The sequence below is a fragment of the Anolis sagrei genome, chromosome 1, assembly GCF_037176765.1.
Source record: "Anolis sagrei isolate rAnoSag1 chromosome 1, rAnoSag1.mat, whole genome shotgun sequence".
NCBI lineage: Eukaryota > Metazoa > Chordata > Lepidosauria > Squamata > Dactyloidae > Anolis > Anolis sagrei.
In genome coordinates this window covers 26,902,123-26,922,878 of record NC_090021.1, presented here as the reverse complement: position 1 = coordinate 26,922,878, position 20,756 = coordinate 26,902,123, and the positions used below count along the sequence as shown (strand labels likewise).

The 20,756-nt window shown below is 39.0% G+C and overlaps 1 protein-coding gene across 1 annotated transcript in view; it reads left to right on the top strand.

Annotated features, from left to right (window-relative positions):
* EPAS1 (endothelial PAS domain protein 1) overlaps nucleotides 1-20,756 on the top strand; it is a 121,541-nt gene that overhangs the window by 53,382 nt on the left and 47,403 nt on the right. The window contains exon 2 of the mRNA XM_060754405.2: nucleotides 10,529-10,719. Coding sequence (XP_060610388.2) covers nucleotides 10,529-10,719 — 191 coding nt within the window. The remainder of the gene's footprint in view (nucleotides 1-10,528; nucleotides 10,720-20,756) is intronic.

Genomic DNA, 20,756 nt, shown 5'->3' with positions numbered 1-20,756 from the left:
GGGAAGTGCTACTTCATTTAGCGACCAATGCAAATATGACCATGTTGGGTGGAATATCTCTTTCACTTCCCTTCTTGGAAACAGAATGGGGACCTGAGTGCATATGTTATCATTAGAAAAGACTTAGATGGAATAGCCATTTTCCAGAAAGTGACTGGCAGGTGTCTGACACATACTTTCAAACAGAAGGACATTCTCTGTAAAGCATTATACATGATAACTCCACATATCAAATCAACGAGAAAACTTTCCAGTATGTTTAAGCAATGCAATCAGATATAATACTCTTATAGCAATTGAAATCCAAAGTAACAAACTGTAATAAGGGTAAAGCCTACTTTACATGAGAGTCAGCATGAGACAGTGGCTAGAGTGCTGGATGACAACTCTGGAAACCAAGATTCAAATTCCTGCTCTGCCATGGAAATCCAGTGGGTGACTTTAACAGGTCACTCTTTCTTAGCCTCAATGGAAGGCAGATGCAAACCAAGAAAACCCCATAATAAAAGATTTGCTTTAGGGCAAGGATCTCCAAACTATGGTCCACGAACCGGATGTGGCTATCCACGGTAATTTCCCCCACGTGTGTACGTGACTGGCAGAGGTGAGTGTTTTAGGAAGCAGTGGCAGGGTGTGTGTGTTCATGGCATCAGTGGGTATGTGGCATGCTGTCATGCACATGTGCCCACACGCAATTAAGCCCATCCCCCCACCCCCCCAAAAATCTGAGGGGCTGTGAACTGGCCCTCCACTTGAAAGGTTTGGGGAACCCTGCCTTAGGGTCATCATAAGTCAGGCACAACTTGAAGGCTCGCAACAGAAACTTTGCAGTACAGTACACTTGGACAATTGCTTGTCCTTACAAGTAGCAATTATTTATCTATATCTCTCCAATTCACCATATGACACAACTTGTTCTTTTTTGCCATTGGCCTATAAATTTTATATTGCCCATTGCTGTTATTAAGAAAATAGTGGTGTCAGTGTGTTTTAGAACATGAGTTTTGTTAACTGGAATATATAATATTATAATTTTGTTATAATCTAGCAAAATTATAGCCGTGGTAGAAAGGTGGGTTAAATCGCTAGCTTCAAGAAAGCTGCTGACTGGAAGGTTGGCATTTCAAGGCTGCGAGTTGGGGTGAGCTCCCGACCATTTGAAATCATGCAATGCGAGTAGTTTGAAATCATGCAATGTGAGTAGCTCAATAGGTACTGCCTCGGCAGAAAGGTAAAAGGGCACCCCATGCAGATATGCAGACATGCTGGCAACACAGTCGGAGATGTCTATGGACAACAGGCTCCTCGGCATGGAAAAATGGAACAAGAGCCCCTCCCCATGGCCGGAGTTGAGCATCACCTCCAGACACCAAAGATGGGAAAAGGAGAAGGCCTTTATCTTTGTCTGTGTTGTATGTATGTCTGTGTGTAAAAGGCATCGAATGTTTGCCTCATATGTATATTGTCCCTCTGGGAAGATAAAGTGGAATATAAATAGTGTAATTCATTCATTCATTCATTCATTCAATACCTTGAGAGCCACCTTGAAAAAGTTAGACCTGAATGATAAACTATTCAAACAATAAAGCAATAAATCCAGCTTCTCTTATCTGATGGTTTCATAGGTAGCTTGAAATTGCCATTTCAAATGATAATACAGTATTTAAGAACATGAATCAGTCCCACTATGACAATATAGTGATTCATGCTATTAAGTACTATCTGATGTCACAATGAATTTACTATCTCTCCCTCTTTTCTTTTATTACATGCCTTTGAACTGTCCTGATAGAACAGTCTTGATTAATTCTCCATCACCCCATTTTTCGTCTGCCTACACAGCATCTCAGTTTCTTTATCCTTCTGCCACTTTCCCCTTTGTCCTAAATTTATTTCAGTTTCTGCTGATTTTAAAGTGAAAAAGTAATTCGCATTCTGCCAACTCAGCAGGAGGAAGAACAGAGGAAGGGCAGAATCTTGCCCTTCCCAGTAGGTTCAAGCACAAGAAAACTGCTGCAACTTCTTCTACTTTGTGTGTTCTTATTCGTGAATTGCTTTTTGCCTCTTGATCACACTGTGGTGTTGCTTGGACACATACCATATTTGTTGTTGTTGTTGTTTATTCATTCAGTCGCTTCCGACTCTTCATGACCTCATGGACCAGCCCATGCCAGAGCTCCCTGTCAGCCGTCACTGACTCCAGCTCCTTCAGAGTCACTTCAAAGATACCATCCATGCATCTTGCTCTTGGTCAGCCTCTCTTCCTTTTTCCTTCCTTTTTCCTCAACCTCATTGTCTTCTCTAAGATTTCCTGTCTTCTCATGAATAGGCCAAAGTACTTCATCTTTGCCTCTAATATCCTTCCCTCCAATGAGTAGTCGGGCTTTATTTCCTAAAGTATGGACTGGTTGGATCTTCTTGCGGTTCAAGTCACTCTCAGAACTTTCCTCGAACACCACAATTCAAAATCATCTATCTTCCTTTGCTCAGCCTTCCTTATGGTCCAGCTCTTATATCGTATTTACCGTATTTACACCATTCGAATGCTCACCTTTATTGACTAAATTACCTTTCCAAAATTAGGGTGCAAATTAGATTCATGTAATATGGTAAATACTTTTGGGGTTTTCATGGTTTTGAAAATGCATTAGATTCGATGGTGCATTAGACTTGAGTAAATAAGGGTATATCTGAATTTTCAGCTGTGAAATGTTGGAGGGGATTCTTATTGCTTCACATCTTGTGAATTTATCCTTCACATCTTCTGAACTTATGGTATCCATAATAAAATATGGGTCAGGATCATACTGGGTAGGTATGAATATTACAGAGCACTAGTCTTTAATTATTCGTTGGTGTATGGAGGGCCTCAAGATGCTAATCTGAGAGCTGTCTTTCCACTGTAGTGATCACTCATTTATTCTTGACAGCTTATCTACTGCTTTTGGGGGGTAGGACATCATTACCCAGAAGCTAAACCTGCATTGCTGAGATCTTCCTGCAGATAAGTCAACTATTTACATATTCTAAAAAGTACATACCAAAAGGGGTGGTCAAAGTGTAGGGCAAAGGGCTTCCAAGCTGAATGTGGAGCTCTCAGGAATGAGAGAGAATGAGTTTCTATAACATGAACAGCTTGATCCTGTAAGTCAGTAAGTTCAATAAGTCACCATGTTTTTACCCATAGGCAAAGCTTGCAAAGATTTGTTTGGGGGCTGTAATTCCTCAAGCCTCTAGAATGCATGGCTAGTTGGCTGCTTGTCACTACTCGTACCAGCTGGGGAATCCTGGGAGTTATAGTCCTACAAAGTTATCTTTTCTTACCAGTTCATAAATTGTGTGTTGCAGTTACCCATGATTTGATAGCACCAAGTCATGACAGTTAAAACTGTGTCAAGTTGCAATAATTCTGTAGCGTATTTGCACCCTGTATTTCTTTTTCATGCTGTGAGATGCACCACCATAAGTTGAGCTCATTTTATGGAGCCCTAGGATTTGTAATTTGGGGAGACACTAGAACTTTTTGGTTGAGGATGCTGCCATCATAATTACAAATGTGCAATGTGAAGGATCTGGCATCCTTCAATGGGGGAGACCATGGACTAAGATGCTTTAACAAGAGAGATAACCAGAGACTGGGGTTCCTTTCATGGGAGACAACAGAGATTGAGTATAAACTTTTCAGCATGTGTTCTATCACTAAGATTTACTCATGTACATTACTAGGCATTTGCTTATCTTTAACACTCTTCAGTCTTGACCATATTTGGTGTTCTTAATGTGTGTTGAGCAAATAGCATGCAAGATGGAGAGAACGTTGTATGGCTATCCCATCCAGCAGGAGGAGGGAACCAATATCCATCTAAATGAAATATGAATGACTAAGATTGAATCCACACTGCAGAATTATACCAGTTTAAAACCATATTAACTTCCATGGCTCAATGTTATGGATTTGTGGGATTTGATTAACTTTCTCTGTCAACGAGCTCTGATGCCACAACATACAACAAATCCCAGAACTCCATACAATGGAGCTAATATGTCAGTTAAAGTGATATCAAATTATGCTGTGCATACAGGAGGTGAGTTTGGCCATGTAAGTCCCCCATTTAATTTGCCTTATGGTAGTCCTTACTTTGTTATTTTACATAGTCATATTATATCCATAAGATTGCTTTGGGATGCTGTGGGGAAAAGTGTGGTATTGATAGATCAGTAATACAAATAAAAACCAAATTTGTAAGATATTACTATAAGTAATTACTAATTACAATAAGTAGTAAGTTAAATTACTGCAAGTAGTAACTTACTATTGTAAGTTACTTTTAGAGCTATAGAGTGTGGCCTCACTGCACAGTGAAGGAGAGATATCACATTTTTACAAACATGGCTTATGTTTTCATTTGTGCTGTTGCCTTGTACTTGGTTGTAGATACTGAGTTTGCATGATCATGGATGAGGCTATGTTTTGCACCACAGGCCAATGACTTGTTGTCTTTAGATGTTTATTTTTAAGTAGCAAAAAGTATCTGTTTTGACAACATTTGAGAAAGAGGAAATTAAAGAGTTACTTTTCAAAATGTGACATAGTGATTACTAACTATTGGGGAAAGTTAACTGCGTTCTGTGCTTAATTACATTTTAAATTGTCAATTATATTGTTTTCAGTGTTGTAAGAGAGCCTTCGGTGGCACAGTGGGTTAAAGCCCTGTGCCGGCAGGACTGAAGACCGACAGGTCGCAGGTTCGAATCCGGGGAGAGGCGGATGAGCTCCCTCTATCAGCTCCAGCTCCTCATGCGGGGACATGAGAGAAGCTTTCCACAAGGATGATAAAATGTCAAATCATCCGGGTGTCCCCTGGGCAACATCCTTGCAGACGGCCAATTCTCTCACAACAGGAGCGACTTGCAGTTTCTCAGGAACTGCAAGTTTTGTCGTTCCTGACACGACAAAAAAAGTGTTGTAAGACAGGCTTGTTTTAAGAGAGAAATAACTACAATAACTACAACAATCACAAGACCAGTATCAGTGGTTTCACTCATCCACCTCTGAAAAACTATATCCTCTCTGGGCATTTGTTAGGTTTTCTAGTACATTTCTATGGTATTCTTGGTCCAGAAGCTCTTCATTTCAATAGGATTTGCTATTATCTGCACATTTGCATTTTCTGCAAAGTACAGGGATATATCCCTTTTTGGGGAGAGGGTTGTATAATGTAACTAATTGATTTTCCAAAGTACCTCCCAAACATTGATGGGAGCATAAGCACTATGGTTTGTGCATGTCACAGGATAAGGAAGCATGTTGTTGTTCTCTTGAACTCTGAAAATATCCCCCTTAAACTGTAGTTATATGATCTCTGGTTTCCATTTGTGCAGAAAGCCAGGCATATTTTCCTTTATCTCTGGGTAGCATTAAAACATGCTATTCTTGTTCTGCGAGTTAACATTTGAAGTTGTGATAACAAACCTTTTGACAGCAGCATTTATTCCTGACAAGCTAATTAACTATAGATTCTTGACCTTTGAGGTGCATGAACCAACATTATACAATACAACAAACAGAGGTAGGATGGGGAATTTATGTTTGTATAGAATCATAGAATTGGAAGAGACCCCAAGGACCATCCAGTCCAACATTCTTCCGCCGTGCAGGAACCCAGATAGCCATCCAGCCTCTGCTTAAAGCCTCCATAGGAAGAGACTCTGCCATCCTCCGAAGCAGCCTGCTCTTAGCATCAGTTGTAATTTCTCCATCTCCACTTACTTCAGCTCTCAGAATTCCTGACCATTGAACAAGCTGGCAAAGGCTTCTAGGAACTGGAGTTACAAACACCTAGAAAACCAAAGATTGGGCACTGCTGGCTTAAACTCACCAGATCCCATCTGATCTTGGAAGCTAAGCAGGGTCAGTCCTAGTTCCTACTTGGATTCAATACTATGTGCTACAAGCTATCCCTTCTTCTCCTGGCTGCCTTCATTACTTTCCTCTCCTTTCCTTTTTCTCTGTTTCTTCAATTTCATTTTCCCCATCTTGACACCAAGATTAGGGTGGATTGGATGGTCAAGATTTCAAAGTTGTCTTATTCAAACACAACAATTCAAACACAATACCTTCTGTTTAGTACTTTGATGATCAACCAATTAATTTAAGGTGCTGTATGTTATATTGCAGTGGAAGAAACTGGCAAAACCACCTTTTGAGTATTCCTTGCCCAACCTTATTAAATTCATGGTATGGCTGTAATTGACTTGAAGGCTCATACACATACATCAATTTGAGAATCAGAAAGCTTGTCCTTTATAAGGGTGGCAGGTGTTCTCTATTGTAAGAGATGTTCCTTCCTTGAGGGTTAAAGGATTTTCTATTTTATATAGATTGAATGAACAAGACTCCCAAATACCATATTTCGGGGGTGTTGGTTCTTTCAAACAGCATAAATGTAGTTTATGAACATGAAAAGCATGCTGAAGTCACCAAACAATCTGTTGCTTGAAGAAATTAGTTTGAGAGGTACATTGTACACCTTGCATATTGTTTGTGGTTAAACTGTTGTGGTTCGGATTATGGTTTGTTTCTACAGGAAATGTACTTGTAGGTTTTTGGCCTGCAGTATCCCCAAAGGCACAGGGTAAATTACTTTGACTTGGATGTTTTATGTTTGTTTATCTCCAAAATAAATCCTTCTTTTATTCAGTTGTGGTTGTTTGTTTGTGTTGACATAATTAAGACTGAATACATTGTTTAGAGAATTATAATATTTTAAATTGGTTGATGTCTTTTGATGATTCTTTCCTTTGAATATTGTCTGGCATTTACAGCACTCCCGTTTCTTGATTACTTGTAACTTTCTTTGTTTTATAAGCAGCCTTGAGACCCAGTCATACTGGAAAAATGACTTATAAAATTATTGATTGACTGCACTTATACTGTAGAATTAGTGCAGTTTGACGCCATTTTAACTGTCCTGACTCAATGCTGTGGAATCATAGGAGTTGTGGACAGCTGGTAGGATGCCTTCTATTCACAGTTGAATGAATATGTATGAATTCATTTTGAAATCATGACTCCCTGTGTATTTATTAGGCAGGTTTGTGTAATTTCTCTGTTAGTAAACCAAGTATCTCAATTGGACAATTTAGCTTCTTCCATTAATCTCATTGGTATACACATTATCTTTTATCTAGAATTCCAAAAACCCAAATTGTCCATATGGATGGCTGAGATAGTGACACCTTTCCTTTCCAATGGTGCAGTATAGGCAAACTTTATTTTCTGCACAAAACCATTACAAATATTGTGTATAAGATTACCTTCAAGTTATCATTACAAGGTATGTATATGAAACATAAATGATCTTTAGACTTGGGTCCCATTTTCATGATATCTCTTTATTTATTTATTTATTTATTTATTATTTGGACTTATATGCCGCCACTCCCCTGGGGCTCGGAGCGGCTTACAAGATTCAATTGCCTATGTATAGGCAATTATTCCAAGATCAGTCTCAAGTATTTCAGATAAGGGCTACTCAACCTATCTTATCCAATTTGTCATCAATCCATTCCTTTTGCCAAAATATACGGTCCTGTGCTTTTCTTTTCCATTTCTGGATGAATAGTTTAACCATTGGTTCATCCCATCGAGTAAGAGGTCTGCCAAGTGCCACTTGTGGTCTCTTGTTATCCAGTTTGTTATTTGACATGTCTATCGGTTGTCTCTTGTTCGTGCTATATGCCCTGTCCATCTTTTTGTCTCATAAATTTTATTGACTACATCTCTTATCCCAGTTCTTTGATTCAGCTCTTCATTGCTTATCATCTGATACAGATCATGATTAAAACACCTAGCCTTTTCTAAATATTTGGTGATGGTAGTGATGCTATTAGAGGTTTCATATTCAATGCCATATGCATGCATAATGGCAAAAGGTATTTAGGGGAGCAATTACAGAGGAAATTGTATTTTGCACATTCTAGGACATTTGTTCCTTCTTAGAATTGGATGTCAGGTACTTGTCAGAAGGTTGGCTGATGAAGAAATAACTATTTGTTGATAGAACTATTTTCTCTTAATTTTTCTTTGTAACGCCTTTGGGATAGAATTCCCAAACAGACGTTATAAATCTTTACACATTCCACTCTCTGTTTCCATGAGTTCTGTATTCACAGATTCTACCATTTAAGGCTTGAAAAATTTCCAGAAAGGAAAACGCCCAAAAGCAAAACTTTGTTTACCATTTTAAATAGGTGACGCCATTTTACTATGATGTTGTATACAATTGAACTTGAGCATCTGCAGGTTTTGGAATCAATCCCCAGCAAATACCAAGGACCCACTGTATTTCAACTGATATATTGGGGGGAGGCTGGGAAAAAGAAAATGTCATTTTCTGATTAGCCACAATTCAAGTATGAAGACACAGAATAGATATATGAAATATATATTTTCCACGGAGAAACATCTGTGTAAAATATGTACTACTGTCTTCCTCTTGTGGGGATATGAGATGAAAGAACAGGAAGTTAATTCTGAGCTGTTACTTCAACATTTTTGACATCCTCAGGTTTAATCCTCTGTCATCCCACCTTTTCAACTGCTTTTAAAATCCCACTTCCCCCTTTTTCCTCATCTTACTATAATGTGGTGTATAGTTTAATCCTGAAAGAGATGAATATCCTAATGCAAAATATCCTTTCACCAAGGAAATGTTACTCTTTTGAATATGACCCAAATTTCTCAGCCAAACTAAGTTCAAAGTAAAATAATAATAATAATAATAATAATAATAGCATGGACACTGGAGAGGAAAGGAGATGGAGGGCCCTTGGGGTGCATCTACACAGTAGAATGAATGCAGTTTGCCACCACTGTACACGCCTTGGTGCAATGTTATGGAATTGTGGGAGTTGTATTTGTATTAGATCTTTAGCCTCCTTTGTCAAAGAGTCCCAGTGCCTCACCAAATTGCAACTCCTAGGATTCCATAGCATTGAACCAAGCAAGTATCAAATGCATTAATCTTACAGTGTACACATACTCTTCTCTATGGGCGCCGACAAAAATGAACTGTTGCAACATCTCCTAATTTGTGCTTTCTTCTGTATCAATATGTTTTGCCATCTTGATCACACTCTGATATTGCTTGACCACATATCTTTCAGTATTAATCTGTGAAATGATAGTGCCAAAACAGAATGTTTTTGCTGTTACTCCTCTTTTCTTTGGTCCCATCCACACTGACTATTTAATGCAGTTTCAAACCGGTATTGAAGAAAGTGGTTTCACTGGGCATATGATTACAGAGGAAATCCTGGAACCAGTTTGAGGCTCGGATGGTGATTACATAAACCGTAGAGCAGTGATGCTCTTTACGGGCTTTCTCTTGCATGCTTTTGTGGGAGTTTGTTGCCTGACCACCACAGTTTGAAGCTAAATTTGAACTGCATTAAATGGTTCGTGTAAATGGAGCCGAAGGCCACAAAAACAAGGCCAAAGACGGGAGGTCTCCTATCTCTTGACCTGTGGAGTAGTATGAGATTTTAAACAGACAAGATAAAATAGTGAACTCCTTTACACTGATGACGCATGGCCTCTTCCAAGCTAGCAAAACACTTAAGATAGGCATCGCTAACCTGTTCTGCCACAACTTGTTCTTGCTCAAACTATGTATATAGCAGTAATCACACACACACTTTCTGTAACAACATGAAAACAAGATCTAGCCCAGGTCCAATTTTTCATTTTTTGCAAGGAATTCTTCCAGTATGATTTATGACAGCATTTCTAGTCTGGCCTTCAGTTTCAGGTTCAGGAGCCAAAATGCAAAATGACACAACCGTAGAATGCAACCTCATTGTAAAATGATAGGATAAACCATTAAAAGGAGCATGAAAGCCAGGAAACATTAAAAAGGAACAAACTAGTGCATGCATGCACACACATAGGCATATACAACCTGTATGGTTGCCAAGTGATCTTACTATTATTTATTTATTTTACTGCATTTCTATACCACTCTCTCACACACACCATGAAGGGGACTCATAGCGGTGTACAACATGGCAAAATTCAATGCCGAACATATATACAAATCAATCAATGACATTAACTAAAATTAGTAACATATAGAAATGAATTAAAACCATTCAAACACTATACATAAAACATCATAACATCAACCAAAATATATTAAGATTACTTAGCAGCCAGTAGTGCTTGGAAATACTTGCATAATTTCCATAATTCTCTAGTTGGCATGCTGATTGAGAAATATGAGAGTAGGTTCATATTCAAATAAGTAACTTTTCTAAGGTGGAATGCTTTTGTTTTGTTTTGCTCTTTTAAAATTAAACCATGCTTTATATTGTGTGTACAGCTATACTTGTTGAAGTTATACCACAGTTTTATGAAACTCCACTGACACTTTTTGTGGTGGGTGAGAGAGACCTTTGTATGTATTTGTTCTGCTGAAATATAAATTATATCTCAAGATCTTTCTTTCTCTTCTTCTGTTTTGACAAGGAGCAGCTCTGAAAGGAGGAAGGAGAAGTCCAGGGATGCAGCAAGGTGCAGAAGAAGCAAAGAAACTGAGGTTTTCTATGAGCTGGCCCATGAACTCCCTTTGCCTCACAATATCAGCTCACACCTGGACAAAGCATCCATCATGCGTCTTGCAATCAGTTTCTTGCGGACACACAAGCTCTTGTCTTCAGGTAAGCCAGGCTGTCAAAGATGGTCATGTTGAAACATCATTAAAGTGCCTGACTTCTGGTCCCAGCAATCCACAGTGTTCTGTTGTAAGACCTTGAGAAGAAGTGTCTTCTCCAGTAATTTGGTAGGTCCTCCAACACAACTTCTGGAGGACACATGCAATAAAATCGCCTGGAAAACCTAGGTAATTTCTAGAGATATCATTTTCCCCCAGATACAGATGGATATGGATTCAGTGGCTGCTGGATTTTCTTCTAAATAGCGAAACCCTGTAGAATTGGGTTTTTTTAAGTCTTTCTTTGCCAGTGTGACATGTTTGGGCAAGGGGCTCTTTCTGACAGTTCAGCGACGTTCAGTAAAGCTTCACACATCCAGCAGATATATCTCAAGTCAGAATCTGAAAAACAGAATCAAGGTTTTAATGGTCAGTATCATATAAGAAAGTCAGGAAAGCCAAGTACGGGGACACAAGTACTCCAAGTACAAAGCAAAAGACTGATAACAATACAGGGCCATCGGCCAGCAATGCAAAACATAACAGGAATTTCAGGAACACCAACAGCCAGTAAGTTCTGAGTATGCTGCTGAGACTAACACTGTTATGCAGGAATAGCTAAAACCACATTCCAATTCAGTGCAAGTCTGTTAAAAACATGGGTGAAAATCAATCTGGTATCAGCAACCTTTGCTAGCAAAGACATGGGTGCTGATTGTTAGGAGTTGCACTGCCAACATTTGAAAGGCTGCATCACTCCCACCCTTATGTTAGAGGTTTCTAGAGCAACCCTTCCACTTCAGGAATCCTTTGCTTCCAAAATGTCATGCTGCAGCTAAATATTTCTTCTAGCCGAGGCCTGCTCAATCTATGGTCCTCCAGGTGTTTGGGACTTCAGCTGTCCATTGGGGAAGTTGCCTAGGGATTCTGGGAGTTGGAATCTCAAACACCTGTAAGGCAACAAGTTATACAGGCATGTCTATCTTCCCCTCTCTGTCTCCCAAAACAGCATAACATGCCTATCTGCGATTTGTAGCAAATAATTTCAAGGGCAAATATTTCTGACTCATTTTGAGCAAGAAAGCATCATGCAAGGAGCAAGGTTGTATTGTCATTCCTCAACAGAATGCTGATCCATATTTCAAGAACTGCTTTTGTTTTGTTTGAAAATTGGAATTCTGAACATTAGATTTAAGAAGTCATTTTTTATCCTCAACTGGGCAATTTTGTTTTTAAAAAAGCAGCTTCCACTGAGTGCCTCAAGTTGGGATATTTCTGACCCCAATGAAACTTCTAGCATATTGTGGAGTATTAAAATAGTAATACCCATATCCACCAAACTGCTGTGAGCAAGTGTGTGTGTGTATGTTGTGTGCCTTCAAGTTGTTTGTCCATGTATGGTGACCCTATGAATTCCATAGAAAGGAAGGGAAGATGCAAATGTGGCTTTGCCAAAACCTTTATTTGAAATAGAGCCTACACATCACCTGCCATTTGATGGCAGTTTCCCATTCAAGTGGAACTTTCTGGCCCAAAAGGGAGCCCCGGTGTGTGGTGGAGGCTTCTTCTTTGGAGGCTTTTAAACAGAGACTGGATGGCCATCTGTTGTGCGTGCTTTGAATGCAATTTTCCTGCTTCTTGGCAGGGGGTTGGACTGGATGGCCCCCGAGCTCTATACCAACTCTATTTCTGTAAGTACTAACTTCGGCTTAGCTTCCAAGATCAAATGAAATTTGGCTGAGCAAATATGACTTTATCTAATTTTGGAAACTAGCCAGAAACATATCTAATTAATATTTATTTATTTATTTATAGCATTTCTATCCCACCTTTCTCACCCCGAAGGGGACTCAGGGTGTATCAAAGAACACTACACGACAAATATTCAATGTCTTTAAACAGACAGGACACACACACATTTTCCCAACTTTGGAGTCCTGGAGGTTGTCCTCGATTCCAGCCACAGGGAGGTGCTGTTGCTCCATATTATATGTCAAAGAGCCCTTGATCACAGACTTCCTCCTTTCTTTTGATCATCATCATTTTTGGGTATTTCTTTTTTGTGGTGCAATAAAATACCTCCCCACTTAAGCAGTACCTAATTTATCTACTCACAGCTGTTTTTGAACTGCTTAGGTGGACATGCGCTGGGCTGAAGGTCAGGCACTCACCCCGACCCAGGCTTTGAACTGCCAACCTTTCCATTTGTAAGATTTCTTGCAGCTGGTGATTAACCAGCTATGCTAAAGCCCAGCCCTACTTAGATTGGAAACCACCACAATCATAAAATAATAGCATTGGGAGGGAACCTATGGTCAATTGAATCCAGCTCTCCCCTTCAGTGCAGGATCTCCAGCTAAACCATCCCCATTAGATAGTCCAGCCTATTTTTGAAAACATCCAGAGAAGGAGATCTTATCTCCTCTGTAGGCAATTGGTTCCATTGCTGAACTGGCCTCATTGTCAAGAAGTTATTTCTAACATTAAATTGAAATCTACCCACCTGTAACTTAAAGCCATTTGAACATGAATACTAGGGATCTCCAGGTAAGGATTGAGAAAGAATACTGCTTGAAACCCTAGACAGGCTTTACTGATGGAGATGATTATACTGGACTAGACTGACCAGCAGATGGACTCATTATAAAATAGCTTCCCACAAGTGTTTATTGGACAGAATCAAGAGTATTGCACAATTCCCAAGCACGCAAACACCAAGGTAGTTTCTGTTGTCAAATGAAATGACAATGTTGTCAAAAGACATGAATTCTAGCCCCTTGGAGCCAGCACATCTTTAAGTTAGGATCACCCTGTTAAAATTTTTAGAGGTGAAACCCATAAATGTAATAAATAAAATAAACATGTTACCAAAGCAGCCAATAAAGTCCAAAAAAAGCCACATTACTTCATAAAGGTAAGGAATACATCTAAAAATAAAACTTTTTAATTAAAGCCAATTAAATTATTTAGGCCTGAAGAGTTTTAATACTAATTAAAATACCAGAGATTATAAATTACAAAAGATTTCCATGCTGGAGCAAGCATATCTCAATTTGATGTGGAAAACACGTTTGCACAATTGCATTTAGAAAGTAGCTGCGTCATCCAAAGGTTTCACCTAAGCAGGATTATGCACAAAGCCAATCTGTTTCTCCCATTATCTGTAGTTTACTATTGGTCATTATAGTAATCTGTAACACTGTTAGTTAATACACACATAATCACAAACATGAAAGATTTGTGCATATTATGTTTGCAAAGGTTGGGGAAATGAATAGGGATTTCCCCTGAGAAAGGGTCGGAGGAGTTTACATCTTGCCCTTATTGCTTTGCGTGCAACTGCAAATGATGTTTTGACATTGTTTTTCTCCCTGACAAGGTGCTCTGTGTAATGCAAAAGCATGTATCTATCAGCATCAGTTGATATTTGTCCAGTAGTTAGCTTAGCATTAGCTTGCAGCAGCATTTATATGGTATAGACTTCTTAAACTTTTCCAATGGCGATCCCTTTTCGCTCAATTATTTTTATATCACTCAGGTATATAGGTATATAAAATATGTATAAAAATCAAACATTTACTGATAATAAATCAGCATCTGCAGGGGTTGCTAAACAGGATGATTTTCCTTTTTATGAAGTACATCTGAAGCATCTTCTGCAGCATCCACTGTAAATGCTACACAACACTTTTGTGTAAATATCTAAAAGCAGCTACTAGGTGCATTCAGAAACCCTTTACTGTTGTCAGATTTTTTTTGACCTCAACTTTGAGAGCTAAAGGGACCTTATTTGACTTTGGGACCCACAGTTTAAGAAGCAGTGTTGTAGACTGTTGAAACCATACAGTCATAGAATCATAGAGTTGGAAGAGACCTCATGGGCCATCCAGTCCAACCCCCTGCCAAGAAGCAGGAAAATTGCATTCAAAGCACCCCTGACAGATGTCCATCCAGCCTCTGTTTAAAAGCTTCCAAAGAAGGAGCCTCTACCACACTCCGGGGCAGAGAGTTCCACTGCTGAACAGCTCTCACAGTCAGGAAGTTCTTCCTAATGTTCAGATGGAATCTCCAGTCTATTGCAGTCAGTAGACCTAGACTGTCAATGTCTTATACCATATCATGTAGTCCTGTTACCTTCATACATGAGATTAAGGTCACCCACTTTGCCCAGGCATGCAAAATAGAGCTTGATACAAGAGGTTGTTTGCTGGTTAAGCATGCATTAGATGTAAATGTTTAACTGGAGGTTTGCAAGATAGTACTGTGTATTGATAGGTAACATCACTCTGTTGAGCTGGTTCTCACACTCCACTATGACCAATGTGCAGGTGAAAACTAAATCTAAAGCATGCCCATATTTCCTATATGGAAGGCCCATAGCTTGCAGCAGCAAAGCATATACTTTGCGTATAGAAGGTTAAAAGGTTCAAACCCCAGCCAGCACTGACCCAGCTTTTCCTGCTTGCTGAGGTGGAATAAACAATAGCCCTTGCCCCCATAATTGAAAATGATGCTTCTTGCCAAAGATTTGTGTAGGCAGATGTTAAATTTGAATTAAAAGATTGCATCACTCTTTAGGCTAAGTGCTTTCATGCATTAGGCAGGGATGAAATTAAACAGTTTGGGCTACACCAATAACTATAATGATGGGTACAACATTTCCTGTTGCTCAGAGGACATCCTCTTATATAGTCCACCCTTTGTTTAGATTGATCTGATTTTTCCAGAGCAAACCATGTTTAATACTATCTGATGATTTTAACTCTATCTTTAAGAATGCTGCATTACATAAAAGGGATTCTTCATCTGTTAGAACAGTGAATTATAATATTTTATGTATTGAGGGAGGGTTATTATACCAGGTATGACCTAAATATATTTAAATACAATTAATACAGAAATCATGAATTGATGTAATAGACACAGGTTCCCTTCCATAGTGGATGATATTGCCATTTTCTTGGAAAATGCATTACTTGCTGATTTTTGCCTGTTATGCTACTTTAAAAGTATGGCAAGATCAGCTGAAATAAATAGATCAAATCAGTCACAGCCAAAGTCATTTTTTAGTAGGAACTAACTTACAGTACAGTCATGTACTTGTCTACTCAGATGCAAGGCCCCATGAACTGGCTGGAGATAAGACATAAAAGAAGACATCTGGAGGTCACCAAAGTGGAGCAGGCTGATGTACTAATACTGGTGGTTGCAAGAAGGTATTTTGTCAGCTCAAGGGATGCTTGGAAGTAGCAGAATTGTTGTGCCTTTCTGTGTATTCAATTGCTCATTCTGCTGCATTTTTCCTGTCTCATTAGCTTTATGTACTCTTCACTCTATAACCCCATGAGTTCACAGAGTTACTGCTATGAGTTTGACATGTAATAAAGTCAATCATTATGATAATGATCATGTAAGCCACCTTGAGTCCCTCTTGGGGTCGAGAAAGACGGGATATAAATATAGTAAATAAATAAATAAATAATAAGTCTGGGACTTGAACAAAAGAACACCATGTGCCATGATAACTTTCTAATGTCTCTTCATGTCCACTCCATTCAATGCTACTCCCTTTTAATAATATCTTAACAGTGTTTCCCCAACTCTATTCTTATGGGAGTTTTGGACTTCAAATTCCAGAAGCCTCACCTGTCATGGTCAGGGATTCTGGGACTTGAAGTCCAGGACACCTGGAAAATCAGAGTTTTTGAAAACACTGTTTCATTTGTAAAGATATACCTCCATTTACAATGTTGTTTTCTAGGTCTAGATCAGTTGTTCTCAACCTGTGCTTCCCCAGATGTTTTGGCTTCAACTCCCAGAAATCCTAACAGCTGGTAAATTGGATGAGATTTCTGGGAGTTGTATGCCAAAACACCTGGCGACTCACAGGTTGAGAACCACTGGTCTAGATCTTCATGCAGCCAAAACGGTACCTTCCACACTTAATAGGGTAGTAACAGGAGGCCTGAAGGTACTCCATAGTTTGCAGAAGTGAAAAATAAAATAGTAATGGTAGTGAATGGAAGTGGGAAGATGCCATGGTTTTTCAGAAGAGAAGGACACTTCTGGCTGCTTAGAAACCTGATCACGAGCACCTGACACTGCAGTATTTTGTTGCAGGTGCCCACTAGTTTCTATTTGACTTGCAGTCACCATATGTCAATAAGCAATGCGGGCAGAAGTATGAAGTCTGGGGTGAAACAGCTGGTCAGATTGTGGCTGACACTCTGCAGAAGTTGCATGGATCTTAAATTAAGAATGATTGAGGATTCCTAACTTAAGCTGTCCAATTAAATTTGGTATTTAAAGTGTGATCAGTGGGCATGTTCAGCCACAAATATGGAAATTGCCTAAATATTTTTGTTACATCCCGCTTTATTTTATCCTATTTCTGGGCTGTTCCGCTTCCTGTTATGTCTCATTGCTCCAGACAGCTGGTGTGATTATTTACATTAATGGCTTTATTCAAAACAAAAAAGAAGTCTTCAGGCTTACTTGTTGTTATTGTTGTTTAACTCTTAAGAAGCAAAACTGTGTTCAGAAAATGAAATTAAACAATTTTAGTAAAGCTTTCAGCTGATCTGCTCTATTTTGTATTTGTTTTATGAACTGAGTTTTGACACTTGCTTTACTGGAAAGCACTAATTGCTATCGAGCCTCAAGATTGCTTCCTAAGTTCTTATCAATTGTCAGCTGAAGCATGTAAATCATGCACGTATCCCAGCTTGCCCTCTCAAAAAGAGTTGTTTGAATTTTTTCTGATGTTTTTAGCATTGAGTTTAATATGCCACGTAGAGATATTCCCCTGACCCTAAGTAAAAATTCTTGAGTTTGGCCGTTTGGCCCATTTTGTAATAGGAAATGTTGGTCCCATGGCTTCAAGTTCAAAAGAATGCAGCATACCAAGCATTACTTTATTTTGGTTCCTTCTTTACTTAGTAACCATTTCTCTTTGATTTTCACAGTAGGCTGCGCAGTGTGAGAATGCGGGGAAGGAAGCCTTGGGACTGTTAGTCTGGTCTCCAGCCTGAAATGACTATTGCAGGAAGCTAACTGGAACAATAGCTGTAAAATATTGTTCCTATCGTCTGCAGGGTGTATTCCGTTGGTTGATACTCCTCCACTGCCATTTGATAAGGTTTCAGTGCCTTTAAACATGAATGGAAGGCATCTATTAAGAGACTTGGGTTTGATGGGAACCTTCATAGTAACTCTTGAGTTGCAGAGCTCTCTTTGCAAACAAATTAGGCTGATCTTTAGACACCTGGTAAAAATATTATTTTGTTGAGCTTTCAAACGACTAATAATTAGGAACGGGGATGAGACAACAGGAAGTGAGAGGAAGGGAAATTCACCCCTGAAAGAGTTATCATGGGGGGAAAAATGTCTCCATTGATGCTTGTCTCCAATCCTTGTTTCCCCAACAAGCCAAGTTTTTCAAAATCCAATTATCAAAGCGACAGTAAGTGAGGTGAAATCTTCTGAACCTGGACCCAGACAGCAAAGTAAACAACACAGGGGTGTTAACCCTTCCCTATACTATCCAAAGCTAATATATGTATATTTTTGACTGAAGTTATACATAAAAAATGTACCTATTTCGACTTACATACAAATTCAACTTAAAAACAAACCAACTGAGTCTATCTTGTTCATAACTGGGGACTGCCTGTACACTGTTCCTGGATTTCGTAGGATTCTGTTTTATTGTAACTTTTAAAAATCTTACCTTTTGTTGTTGTATATTCATTCAATCGCTTCCGACTCTTCATGACCTCATGGACCAGCCCATGCTAAAGCTCCCTGTCAGCCATGGCCACACCCAGTTCCTTCAAAGTCAAGCCAGTCACTTCAAGGATACCAATCATCCATCTTGATGGCCCCTCTTCCTTTTTTCCTTCCATTTTCCCCAGCATCATTGTCTTCTTTAAGCTTTCCTGTGTTCTCATGATGTGGCCAAAGTACTTCATCTTTGCCTCTAATATCTTCCCTCCAGTGAGCAGTCGGGCTTTATTTCCTGGAGGATGGACTGGTTGGATCTTCTTGCGGTCCAAGTCACTTTCAAAAATTTTCTCCCTTACCTACTTTTTCATAATTCTCTTGCTTTATCTTTTATAGTGTTAATATAAATCGCTTTGAACGCTCATGAATAGAAGATGTATTTTAAAAATATGCAAAATAAAATAAATTGAACAGATATGGCTTTTTTCAGCATGGGAAAATAATGGGTAAAAAGTTCAAGGCAATACAAATGAGTGTCACAAATGTTTAATGCAGTATTTCTTGTTTGTCATTCATTTGACTTCAATTTTTGGTGACCCAAAGAATGAGAGACCTCAAAGTATCCAGGTCTTCACCTGCCTTCCCACTCTAAGAGTAATGGCTTCCAAGATTGAAGCTGTTCTCCCATAATATGGTTTCACTTGTCCCTACATCTCTCTACTTTTTTGTTTGCCTCTAACAAAAAAGTGTGACTTTCCAACTTATGGCAACCCTAACACAAACCTTTGACAGGATTTTCTTGGCAAGATTTGCCCTCCTGAGATTGAAACAATATGATTTGCCCAATGTCAACCAGTGAATTTCATGACTGAGTTGGGATTTTTCCTTGATGCACATCACCTTATAATATAGTCAAAATGTAACTGCCTCGGTTCTGTCATCTTGTATTTCTAAGAAAAATTCAGGCTTGATTCTGTAGAATTCTTCTCCAATGCCATACTTGCAATTAATTGATTCTCTTTCTGTTAGCTGTGTTCCTTGTCAACTGTGTTAGCTGTGTTCCTACAGAGAAATTCAATGGCTTGGATGACTGTGACTTTAGTATTTAATATTTCTTTACATCTGAATGTTTAATGTTCAGCAGGAAAAATGTATAAAGCCAGACACCCTTTGTAAAAAAACGGAGTAGGAAAACCAGAAATGCCAGCACCATTACTTTGTTTATATTCCAAATTCTTAATCTGTTCAAATGCTAACTATGGTTAAGTTTAGCATATATTCCATTAGCGGCTGGTGGTTTACATGTCAGTGAATCTGCCCTTAATTTTAATCTGAGTTTAAAGGCACCTTCAAGGAACTTTAAATGGCACTGAGCACTATCCTAAAAATAAATTCAGTACAGTGAATAACTCCTCTACAACTTGTAAACCTACACTGGGTTTGCTGCCCTACTGAATGAGTGCCATTTTTGTATTTTAAAGAAAAATATAATAGTTAATGTTGCAAATTAGGGGAGCAGTGTGCATTTGTTGTGTTTCCAAGGCTTGGTTTAGATTTGCAGCTAAATCTTTCATGACCAAGTGTTAGGCCTGGATATGATGATTTTCAGAGAATGGAGAGCAAAGCCCAGAAGATACAGGCTTTTCAGTTTAGTGGGGCTGGGGAATCATGTGGCCCTTCAAATGTTTTGGAACTGCATTTCCAATGAGTCCAAGCCAACATGGCCAATGGTAAGATATGCCGGGAGTTCCAAGCATGGAATTCCCTCAACTGGACTCAACAAACAAAGATGTTAATTTTTGTCTGGACTCCATTTTTAGCAAACAGACCTTTGTGAGGGTTTCTGAAAGTGTAATTTCTCTCTTCCTTCCTCATTTTCTGCTTTCTTGAGCAGGTGGAGGAAACAGTTCAGTTTCCCCTCCTCTCCCTCGTGGCTATTGATGGCAAAAGAGATGGAGGTGGATAGGAAACAGACAGGAAGTTTTTCCAGAAAAGAGAGACTACAAGGAAAATAGATTTCTTTCAAAACACATATTAGCAAATCCAGGGAGCAACTGAGGAACAGGGTGTGGATGAGTATGAAAGATATGCTTATGATTTTTTTTTGAAATGTTGCAAGCTTTTTGGGATGATGGTGGCCCATTTCATAATCTATGCACACACTAAAGTATGTACATACCTTAAAGATAGCCTTGCTGAATCATGTTGACCTGTGTCCAGCTGTTAGTTTTGTCTAGAATACATCCATTCAATCAGGATAAGATTTGACTTGCCAATTTCCTCTTAATTCCTGTTGTCTGGGGATCAACTGGATTTTGACCT